Below are 12,766 nucleotides of genomic sequence, written 5' to 3' on the forward strand. Positions count from 1 at the left end.
TATATTGCTTCTGAAGAACACAGGGACAGTCTCTGCAGAGGAATGATTGTGTTCAGCTTATTTTAGCCACCATCCCTGTATAAGGAACACATCAATGAATTTTAGCATAACTCTTTATATAAGGTTTACAAGCTGCTACTCCATTCTTTGGCCCAAAACATAGAAACTAGTATTTTGTTTGGGGTTTGAGGTTTTTTTTTCTAAAGGAAATCATATAAAATATAGAGATTTTGGCCTGGAGGTATTTCATGTTACTATCTCTGGAATCAAACAGATGTTGTAATGATTTAATCTCCCTGCCAACCATGGAACAAGTGGTACAAGATGGGAACCAACATGTCTGTTTATTCCTGTCTATTCCAATTTAGAAAACATGCTAACCATTGGCTCTAATTCAGCCATAATATTTGCCAATTATTTTAAGGGATGGCGACACTAACTTCTATTGATCTGATTAAAAGTAAAGGTCATGGTGTAGCTCATTTCTTAGGGCTTGATATTACCTCTTCAGGCCAAAAGAATAGTGTTGATTTTAAAACCTTAATCGAAGGTTAATTGGATTAGTAAACATGTTGATTGTTTAAAAAAATCCACCACTGCGGGCTCCCCAGTGACACTGGTGTGAAATTAGCAAAGGCAGTGAAGGATGTAGGTGACTGAACATGTCGGCTTGGCTCCCATCACATCTGGGCAACACCCAGTATTAATTTTATAGAGTTTTATAGAAATGTTAGTCAAAAAACCCTGAGGGCTTATTTTTTAGGAAAGTTACAGTCCAACATTACATAGATTTGTTGTGCATTTGGAAAAATATTTAGGATACTTTACAATTAATAATTGGCCACAAATTTGATGGACACTGACAGAGTAAAAAGCCCATTTCTAAATTCAAAGCAGCAGAATGTTTGGCGTGGTCAACACTTTCAGTCAAATGAACTGGAAATATTCTGAAGTAGCTAAGTGAAATGTAATATTTCAGATTGCAGGGGATAATAGCATTTATGTATGCTACCCCAAATAAAATATAAAAAGAAAATTAGGATATCAAGGAGAAAGGCATTCTGGAAAAGTAGCATCTTATTCTTCTGATGAGACACAGCCTAGAGCTAATGGCTCTTCCATCTTATTTCTTATTCGTTTTACAAATTTTTATTAATTTTCAAATAAACAAATTCTTAATACAAATATGGTGCACATAAAAAAGAAAAAAAAACTATTAAACATCATATTTTCAGAGGTGATCGGCAGTCCCCCCCCCCGCATCCACCCTCTCTTTCACCCTTCCTACCTACTTCCCTCTTCCTTTCCTCCCCTCCTACCCACACCTCTCTCCTCTTTCTCTTCCAACTACCCTACACATCCCACCTCCTTCTTTTCCTCAACCTTCGGATGCAGTTTGGGGGTACTAGCCGACCACCTTCCCTTCACAAAGAAAAAATTACATTATTTCTCTATAACATATTAATACATCAAATTTTATATAACTCTACCCCCTTCATCCCCTTCCCCCCTTCCCCCCTCCCCCCCGGACTTCCCAGAACTGAGTACAGGGATAAGCACATAACATCCCAAATCTAAATAAAGCTACCCAAACATAATACAATCAAATATTAACATACTTTAACTCTAATATACAAAAATAAACATGAATATAAAATATAATAATATATAAATTATACTAAGTAAATAAAAATAATAAAAATTTTAATCAAATGATAATTATTCATTTCATACTTTCTCTGAATATAATCTATCCATCTTCTCCAAACCAAAATAAATTTTTCTTGAGATTGATCTTTCAAATATGCGGAAATCTTGGCCATTTCTGCAAAATATAACACCTTCAATCTCCAATCGTCCATAGTAGGTAATACATCCTTCTTCCAATTTTGAGTGACCAATAACCTTGCTGCTGTTATGCAGTAGAGCATCAAATTCATTTCTTTAAAATCCAAATTTTCCATAATACCCAATAAAAATAATTGCGGTGTCATCTTATTTCTTATTGATACACATAAAATACTTTAATCTGAATCAAAGTGATCTTCTGCATTCTCCTGTAAGTACATAAAAAGAACTCTGTAGAGCAGGCATGTCAAACTGCTGGCCTGCGGGCCGGATGCGTCACGTCAAAACCACGCCCACCCCATTGCCGGCAATGGGGGAAAAGTCACGATACATCATGCAACATCACATGATGTCACGAGTCTGACATGCCTGCTGTAGAGTAAACCAAGGAACTAGGCAATCCAGTATTCTGTTACACAGAATGGCCAACCAGATTAATCCTGGAAGCTGACAAAGAATACATGAAGATGATAGTTTTCTCCCAGTATTGCTACCTGGTACCTGGTGTGCCTGAAGACAGAAATAAAACACTGTAGATAGGGTTTCCTACTATCCTCAAGCAAGACTATTGGAACCTGTGGTCACATAATTTGAGAAAGATTATCTTTCAATATAATGATGTCATTAAAATTGCCTAACTCCATATCACATGACTGTGCCCTATGTCAGCTGTTAAATTTTGTCTCTTGGATTGCTGAAAAAGAGATTTATCATTACTAGCTGAGTGGAGTAAACATACTTTAAATGATTTCTGACAATGAAGCATACCCTGTGTTAATGGGAGTGTCAGATCATTTTTCCTCAATTCCATATGTGGCTTTCTAAAGGCCAATGGATAAAAATTCCTCCAAATCTAACAAGAAGAATCTTACCCAACTATTTCCAAAAAGCTACCCAAAATTACCCTGTGGTAAGATGGGGAGGGCAATAAATTTAAAAAAATAAAAAATTAATAATAATACTGTAAATGAAATAAATACTCCATTCATACTTGGAGGGCTGCTTTGAGATTTTAAGAAAGATTGAACAAAGGGTAGTTGACCATTTATTTATAGAGAAAACAAACTTGCTTGAAAACATTGCTCTGAAGAATTGACATGCCCAGTTCATAGTCATTACACAGGCAAGCAAGGGAAAAGAGTATAATTATAAATGCAAATCACATGTGGCTGCGTAAATTCAGTTTACTTCTTTTTTTTTTTACTATTGGTATAATGATTGTTGCTTAGCATGAATAACCCTGAATCCAGCACAAAACATATAAAATTATTTCTAGGATTGTGGAAGCTAACTAATGGGAGCAGAAAATTATAGGTTCTGGTAAGGTAACCAAATGGAATTAGCTATTCTAATCAGTAATATTGTATATTTTTCTAAAAGTACAAAACATGCACAACAAAATCTAAATGAACAGAGCTATTATCAATAGAGACAGAGATAATGAGGTTATATACAGAATAACCTAGAAATTTTGGTAATCAGATCAGATAAGCAACATCCAGAGTGGGCTTCTTGCTGCACATGTCTAACATCATTTGTTGGCCACATATATGATGGCTGACCAAAACAAAATTCACAATATATTAAAGGCTGAATTCGTTGTTTCACTGGCAATGGCAAAGCTTTTGACTGTGTAGATCATGTCAAAATGTGAAATATATTCTGGATAAAGGGCAAACCAAACCCCTTGATTACTTTTCTAAGGAATCTTTACAATGAACTAGAATTATTTTAAGAACATAAGTTTGAGAAATATTGTTGGTGTCAAGCCATGGGCTTACTGTTAATCAATTTATAGCTGATGGCAAAGAAGTGAAAATGGTAAATAAGTCTTTTTTGCTGAGCTCCAGATTACAGAGGGACAATATGCTGGGAAATAAAAAAAAATCAATGCTTAAAAAGGAAGGCAATGGCTAAGGTTGACAAAATTATGAAGGTAGGGATGCTTAGCTGACAAGAACAAAATAGTTAAAACAATGGTCTGAGAAAGAGCAAAGAAAATAATATGAGAAGCCATCAACTTATGAATGTGGGGATAGTTATCAACAGTACCATGAATGCAAGAACACCAATCAAGCAGAGTTAGGCTAGATTGAAATATATTACAGGAATATTCTTGAAATAGTTATGTATTATTACCAGAAACAAGAAAAAATAATGAGCATTTGCCTACATAGTTATTATCAAATTTAACTCAATGGCATTTGAGTTAAACAATGGAGAGTGGACTGGATGCTTTTTCTGTAATGATCAGCAGGAGGAGCCCAATTCAGACAAGTTTCATGGTTAAAGGATTGGGATCCTTAACCCTTTGCCTCTTGTTCTTTTCTTATAACTGGGAACTATCATTTGTACCAGAAAAATAGCTAGAAATTGGTGTTTTCTCTCCATGTTCTCAGTTTGGAGTGGGATGGAAAAGAGGGACACAGAGGTAGACTCACCACTTCTCACCAAAACGCAAAGTTTTAATCTTGATTGATGTTAGTATTTTAAAAGATATTGCTTTAAAATCCTATTGTTTGACCCTCACTGGGAGTTTAGGAGTTGCTAAAAGTGTACGTGTGGCATAGAAAATTGTGAATTTGCTACAGGGAGTATCTCTTCAGAAAAATAATCTTAAAAAGCTAGATCTTTTGCACAAACCTCTTCTGTTAATTATAAAACTAACTGGTAGGCCAACAAGTAAACTCGTCTATTTTATTATGACTCTGCCAATTTTTCTCTTATCCTGGTTAAAAAGATTACCAATAGTTCCACTCTGGAAAAAGGTAAAAACTGTCAAGTTGCAAGAAATGGAAACATTTCTGTATTTTATGTTAAGGATCAGCAATTTCTTAGCAACTTCAGCACTTAAAATATTGAGTCTGACATTCTCCAAATCTCACCCCAAATGTGGAGAAAAGGAAATCTAGCTACCTTACAATTTTATTACATGAATCAGATATATATCACAGCAAGTGGCAACAAATAGACAGCCACGGCCAATTTTGAAAAACTAAGTATCATTGATTATAATACATACAAGGCCATAGACTAGACTAAGAAGTGTAAGTATACTGGAAGAAATTAATGGTAAACCATTTCATATTGATGTCAAGAAAACATGGAGTCCAACTCAATCCAAAGAAAACTTTAACTTTTTGTTCCAACATTGGGCTTCTAAAATATTTGACTCCAGACAATTCCTTTCTTGAATATCTCAGTCCCTCATATCCTTGGCCTTCTTTTTCTTTTACCTCACTTTCTACATTCAGTCTTTCTACTTTTCCCTTTTTCTTAGTCTCCCAGCTAATTTTCATTCTAGGCTGTGCTCATACACATGACCAAGAAACTGTTCCACAGTCAGATATTCCACAGTCTTTAGAAATCAAACACTTCTCTGATTAAATGCTATTACAGTCCAGCACTTGGATGGATCCAAACAGATTAATGTGCTTTGGGGCAGCTTTAATGATAATCCTGCTACAGATGGCATAAAATAAATGTCAGTAACCTGCTTTGAGGGGAGCTTTCACCTCAAGAATCCTTTTCATTTAGAAAAGAAAGACTCAGATTGCTTTTCAAGCATCTTTTGTTTGAAAAAAGCAAAGAATATACTGTATAACAGACGATCTGTTTCAATCTCTCCCAATTAAATATGACAAAACTTTTCTGAAGAAAAGTCGTCTGGCTATAACTATGGATTCACAGTGATGTGTCATGTTTTCTTTCTCTGACTGAATCTGTTCCAGATATGTTGGACGACAATGCCCAGAATGCCCTAGGATTGTATAGCTCAACACTAGTACACAAGTTTCCAGTTTAATCCTCAGAACTCTGAGAATACAAAATTAATCTCAATGTGGCTGACGAAAAATTACTGCCAATCACAGCAGGTTGTGCTGCCTGGATAGAAAGATCAATGCTTTGACTTGATATAAAGCAGCTTTCTATTTTCTCTTAGCAAGACTGTAAAACATGTCTTAGCGTGCATAAAGGTAACCTGTATTAATTTATAGTATTTGTTAATCAACTCTTGAATATAATTGTACAAGCCACGCTGAAGACCTAATACAAAATAAACTTAAAATAAAAATACTGCATATTTCAGTCTAAAGGCATAAAACAAATGTTAGTTCTAAGAAAAACAATTATGATGTGAATGTGCATTAACCCTCATTTTTAATAATGAAAATAATAAGAGGTTATTAATACAATTGTGCAGTGTTCAGATTCTAAAATGAAAGAACATACATTATATGCTGCAAATCTTATACAACGAAGGTATGAAACATCTTATTAAAAGTTCAGAAGAGGCAGAAATCTGTTGTGATTCAGGTGTTTGACTCCAACTCCAACAATCCCTTAGCACAGAATAAGAAAGGTTCAAGACAGTCTACTGGCTTAAATATTAACAACATACAAAACGCTGTCCTCTGATATGAAAACTACCATCTCAGAAAAATGGTACAAACAATCCAATCTGAAGAATTCTTTTTAAATCAGCTCTACCACAGTGACCTAAGAGCTGTACTTTTTTCATACCAATGAACAACCACCACTTCATCATCATCATCATCATCATCATCATCATCATCATTTTAGCCACTGTCTAGCCACTGCAGGATGGAGGCCTCTTCCGCATGTTTCCAACCAACACGGTCCTGAGCTTTGTTTTGTCAATTGGGCCCACAATACTTGCTGATGTCATCAATCCATTTAATTTTAGGTCTCTTTTGTGGATGCTTTTTAACAAGTGGACTGCCTTGGTCCACATGCCATCAGTTCTTCTTGCTATGTGACCAGCCATTTCCATTTCAATTCTTTTACTCTCTTAATAATATCATATACTTTGGTTTGTTCTCTAATCCATGTGCAGGTCTTTCTATCTTGTCTTGTAATGCCGAGTGTGTATCTTTCCATGGCTCTTTGCATCACTCATAATTTTTGTATCAATTGTGCGGTTAGTGTCCATGTTTCACTGGTATATGTTAGAGCAGGTAGCACACACTGATCGAAAACTTTTCTCTTCAGGCATAGGGAGAGGTTGTTCTTGAAAATTATGCTTAGCTTGCCGAATGCCTGCCAACCACATTTAACATGCCATTCAATTCCCTTTATTGTATCACCTTCCACTGAGATCCATTGGCCAAAGTATATGTAGTGGTCTACTACATCTACTTCTTTTCCAGATATAAAAAAATATATTTCTTTGCTGAATTTATTAAACATAATCTGGCTCTTTTTCAGATTAACCTGAAAAAGTATATGTTTCACATACTTTATAATACAGTATACTCATCCTTTATAACAGTGGTGGCGAACCTATGGCATGGGTGCCAGAGGCGGCACTCAGAGCCCTCTCTGTGGGCACATGTGCTGTTGCCCCAGCCTTGCCTCCCCCCGCGACCCCCTCCTCACCAGCAACCCCCTGGAGGAGAGTTGCCCCCGAGTGTGGCCCACGCGGAGCAGCACAGCCAAGAACATGGCAACCAGGCAGCGTAGACAAGACTCTGCCCTCATGCCCCAACACCACAGTTGATGTTGTGGGGCACGGGCAGAGGGCGTGGCTGCCATGGCGCTGCTGGGCTGCCTGGGTGATCTGCGGCAGGCCCTGGAGGCGGTGAGTGGCCCTGCGGGCAGGCAGGCTGGGGCGGAGTGGGGGCGGGGCAGGGGCGGGGCAGTTTTGGGGCACTCAGTCTCTAAAATGTTCGCCATCACTGCCTTATAAGTTGTGGTTTCGGGGGGGTCTGAAACCAGCACTTATAAGGGATAAAACAAAATAATTAGGCAAAGACAACACAGAGATTGTTACTAAACCTGCTCCTTGACACAAGTGGCTTCTGTGATCCCAAATATTGAGACTCAAAGCACAAACACAAACAAAACAATAAAGGCATAGAGAAGCAGTGAAGCAGTTATTCTGCATGTCAATTCCCCTTTATGTTATTGCCAATTAGTGAATTAATGTAATTTGGGAGTGCTTACTTACCTTTGCAAATAATTCTTTCTAGTGGAAAGTAGGAAAATATATAGATGTCGGCTTTTAATAGATAATGAATGTGTAACTTGACTTCCCTTTGGAAATTTAGGCTGGAATGTATATAAATGAAGTTGAGTGACCTCTGCCATAGCATAAAAAGATGATGGGAAGGGAGCATAGCGGTTTCAGAGACAGACAGATTAAGTACAATTGATTTTATGCTGGAGCACTCTGATAGCTAGTCAGCCAAATGGCATTTTGACGCTCATCAATAGTGCACAGGGAAAAAAGCAGGCAGCACTAATTCAATCAGAATTCACTGACTTGGAGGGCAAATCTGACAGGCTCAATTTGCCCTATTTTTTGCATAAAAAACTAAGCCTCTTCCCTGAAAAATCACACACACTTTAATCCACAAATAGCCAGCCACATGCATCCTATAATCAAGAAATGCATCAGGCTATGAAATATGACTACATCTGGAACAAAGTGTGACATCTCTAAACATTTATTTCTAATTAGGGTAAAGGTGTAGGGCATATAGTAGAAATGGTATTTGAACACCAAATTTGTACGTAGAACTCTGATTCACTGGGATATAGTACTGAAATGGTTTCTACAACCAATTATACAATTTTCAGTTCCCTCCCTCCCTGACTTCTTCCTGAGAATAATTACATCAATAGTATAGCCAATCGGGAAACACAACATGACAATCTACCTTAATATAGTCAACTGGTTTTGGCAATGTCACAACGTAATTTAGACTTTATGACTGCTTGTCTTTACCCCTTGGACAATTTCCATAAGGACAGTTAAACCACACTATTGCTTTCAATATATGTGTGATAATGATTAGAATTAGTAGTTTCTGTGAATGAATATAATTACACCATTGTACTTAAAAAAATTAACTCTGTTGCAGGTTAATCTTCTGAATGTATGTTTTAATTCTTTTCAGTAATGCAATCCTTAGGTATGCCTTTGTGTCATTATTCCCCAAATTTCATTAACTCTTAAACTCCTAAATTCTGGGAACTCTCAACTTTAAAGAGCTCAACTTAATTAAACCTTTCGGATGTCACCATTGAATATCATAAACAGCACACTTTTAGCTCACCTTCACTGGTTGCTGACATAGTCAAAATGAATATTACCTCATTGACACTGATGCAGTTTCTGTCCATGTAGTCCTTGTCATTCACTTGTCCACCTTCCATGAACTCCATGAAAAGAACACGTCTTGTTGAAAGCTCCCAATAAATTTTTGGAACCTATAACAGAGGACTCTTAAGACTCTGAAGGATATTAAGGGAAGCAGAGGAAGCTAAAACTAGACAAGCCATCTTTTTTTAGCATGAGATAGGAACACTTGAGCAGAGTGGTCCTTTTTGTCTTGGAAATATGAATATGTAAGTAGATTATTCCAGATCAAATTAACCTTTCTTCGTCCCTTGAAGAATAGCTACAGGAAATAGTTAAGAGAGTTCAGGACTGGAAATATTTCACTAACACTAATTGTAATTGTAAAAAAACAGTTATAAAGTACTGCATATTCCCAGCCACAGACCATTCTGTAAATGTATTGCAGTTTGGTAAAACAAAAGCCGATGCTAAATTTCAGAAACTTGAATTCCAATTCAGATCTGCCTTGGACAACCTAAGTTCAGTGGTACAGCAATCGTTCTGCATGTGCAACACCTCACTTCTGTGCATAGCATACTTGGTCCGAAGAATCCAGGACTTGGCCTCAAAAACCGGCAAGTTTCTTAGTCAAAGAAAATATTACAGTTACTTTATAATTTGGTAGTGTAGTAAGACTTGATGCAATTGGGTCAATACAGTTCACTTAGCTATAGGAGAGCACGTTCTATGAACATTGCTATCATAATCGCAAACATTACTAGTAATCTCTGAGATGGGCGGTTCAAAATGTGAAAAATAAATAAAATAACGATCCTCACTCAAGGTTGACTCCAAACCTTCCATCTTTTTGAGGTCAGTAAAATAAGAACCCAAATTGTTGGGGGCAATATGCTGACATTGTAAACCGCTCAGAGAGTGCTGTAAAGTGTTCTATAGCGGTATATAACTCTAAGGACTATTTCTGTTGCTATAATTCAGAGGACATGAAGAAAGGTAAGGACCTTTTTCTTCTAACCTTGCTCAGAATTATCTCTAAATTTTCTTTTTGTTTTTCACTTCAAAAAAAAAAACACTTATTCCTGATGCTAACAGTTCTTTTTTTTAAAAAATAAATAAATCCTGATGTTGCTATACATTGGCCCTTAAATCCACTGATCCAAAAGGGCATTGCTTATTTTAATCCTAAATCAACACTTATCCTTATTTCAAAATTTACAACAACAGTCAATGGATCTTACTAAGCTTTGTAAGTCTCAGTTGCACAAAATCATAGTCTTTGAAAAGCTTAAAATATGCACAGACATTGGGCCCTAATGCCTGTGTGTTGAAACAATTTATCTTTGGCTTTACAAGCTTAACTGGGTTCACATTGAGAAAACTACTTCCCTGCTGTGCTGCAGGGTTCCCCATCCCTCAAGAAAAAAAATATTACACAGTAACACAATTCCCTTGCTGTCTTTAGTGTTGATGAAAATGTCTTGGAATTGACAAGTTGGACAGGAGAAATGTATTATTAAGCCATTTTTGCAATAATTTGTTATTGTTCCCTGAATCAATACTGCAGCAGCTCTTTCACCCGGCAAGACTGGCGGTCTCCATGGGGATTTGCTTCACACTTTCCAAGTTGTTACACCAGCCATGGACATAGGTGCAATATTTGTGATAAGCATTCACTTAGAATGAGCCATCAGCTTTTGGCTTTTTCTGCCCTTTAAGGGCCTGTTTGCTTCAGCATTCAACCTGAGTGGAGCATTCCCAGACTCTGTTCAAGACTGAAAATGGCTGGGCCATGTATACAGGTTGAGAAAGGTGGGGCAATTCTATCCAAGTTGTTCAAATTCAGATGATTACTATCTGACAGTACACAGTTAGCAGATTCTTTATCTAAAGGGTCCTTGGTGCTCTCTGAGCTTGGCTGTTTTCTTGCAGATGTTTCATCACCCAAACTAGGTAACATCAGCAGTGTAGCTAGTTTGGGTAAAGAAATGTCTGCAAGAAAACAACCGAGCTCAGACAGCACCAAGGACCCCTCATTTCAACCCTGAGCTACAAACATTCTTCTCTATTCTTTATCTCTTTGCTGCCAGATAGTGGCTGTCCAGATGTATGCAAGTCAGGAATGTGGCCCTACAAGAGGGGCTCCAAGCTGTTCAATACTAATAGCTGCTGTTCAATCCTATAAGATCAGGTGACTTTGGGCCTGGCTCAGTGCTTTTGAAAGAAATAGACACTGGCAAGTCACATGCATTCTCTGTAAATAAACATCTTACCTAAAGATATGCATTTGCAATCCAGCTATGTACCCATGGAAGTAATACCATGGTCACCTGAACGAGTGCTGTAAATATTCAGTACATGCATTTTTGGAAAAAGAACTATTGTGATAGGCAGGGCTTTTTTTCTCGGAGAAAAGGTGGCGGAACTCAAACCTGGCCACGCCCTCATCAAACCCTAGGACCGCCCCTTTAGAGAACAGGAATGCAAGTAAAATTTGGGAGGGGCTATTTCCGGTGCGGCCGGCCCGGAAAAAGGTGCCGGAACGCGGTTCCGGCGCGTTCCGGCTGAAAAAAAGCCCTGGTGATAGGAAATCTCCAATGCTATCCAAGATAACGGACTTATCTCCAGTTGATTCAAATTACAGGTGGGTTGACTACAGCCAAATGGTAGGAAAACCTGCTTGCCCTGAGAGAAGATTTTCAGTAAAACACTGTTGTATACAGAAAGTCCTTGACATACAACCACAATTGAGCCCAACATTTCTGTTGTTAAGTGAGACATTTGTTAAATAAGTTTTGCCCCATTTTACGACCTTTCTTTCCACAGTTGTGAAGTGAATCACTACAGTTCGTAAGGTAGTAACCTGGTTAAGTGAATCTGGCTTCCCCATTGACTTTGCTTGTCAGAAGGTTGCAAAAGATGATCACATGACTTTGGGACACAACAACAGTCATAAGTATGAACCAGTTGCCAAGTGTCTGAATATTGATTACATAATCATGGGGATGCTTCAAAGATCGTAACTGTGAAAAATGGTCATAAGTCACTTTTTTCAGTGCCAGTGTAACTTTGAACGGTCAGTAAATGAACTGTTGTAAGTCAAGGATTACCTGTACTAATAATAGTAGTGATACAGTAGCAATTGTATATTACTAATAGAAATAGTATAATGTAGCATAGAAGTACAAGTAATAATATAGAGTGTAGTATAATAATAGTAGTGGAATATAGTATAGTATCAATGCTACTATAGAATAGTAGTAGAAAATTGCAGAGTATCAATAGTAATAGAAATAGAGTACAAGTAATCTTCAACTTGCAACTGCAATTGAGCCCAGAATTATGGTCATATGTCATGCTGATTATAACTGCCTCGTCTGAATATGTCCATTATACTGGAGATATCTGGCCTGAAGTTTCGTCCATTACATTCCAAGCCTACTATATGGGGATCCATTGAATCATACGGTATATATGAGCATTCATACAATCACATATACATCATACCTTTAGGAAGTCAAAGCATCTGAGCATGTAGGCTACCTTCTCGGCATTCTTTCCCTCATTAAGGAAATCAAGTTCAACAGGCAAGTTCTTCTTAGCTTCGTCCACTAACCACATAAACTCAAAGTCTGGGAAGATTTGCTTCACAACCAAGACAAGGATCTGAAATCATAAATCAATAACCTAGTTGGTTACTACGCCACAGATAACTAGCACCGGGAGACAACCTACATGCAATAGGAGTACATCCATATAAATACAGAACTGTCCTAGATGCAAAGGAAGGAGAAGGCTTGGGAGACAACTGCC

General features: G+C 37.4%; 1 protein-coding gene across 6 annotated transcripts in view; it reads right to left on the minus strand.

Moving 5' to 3' along the window:
* ADCK1 (aarF domain containing kinase 1) overlaps positions 1-12,766 on the minus strand; it is a 104,947-nt gene that overhangs the window by 6,416 nt on the left and 85,765 nt on the right. For 4 of the 6 annotated variants that reach the window (XM_015812624.1, XM_029283467.1, XM_029283468.1 and 1 more), the window contains 2 exons: positions 12,461-12,619; positions 8,968-9,084 (listed from right to left, as the gene is read on the minus strand). In XM_015812624.1, the coding sequence (XP_015668110.1) occupies positions 8,968-9,084; positions 12,461-12,619 (276 nt within the window). The remainder of the gene's footprint in view (positions 1-8,967; positions 9,085-12,460; positions 12,620-12,766) is intronic. The other 2 variants (XM_029283469.1, XM_029283466.1) reach the window with 1 other exon arrangement.

This window comes from Protobothrops mucrosquamatus, unplaced genomic scaffold (genome assembly GCF_001527695.2).
Source record: "Protobothrops mucrosquamatus isolate PMUCROS unplaced genomic scaffold, P.Mucros_1.0 scaffold101, whole genome shotgun sequence".
Lineage (NCBI taxonomy): Eukaryota > Metazoa > Chordata > Lepidosauria > Squamata > Viperidae > Protobothrops > Protobothrops mucrosquamatus.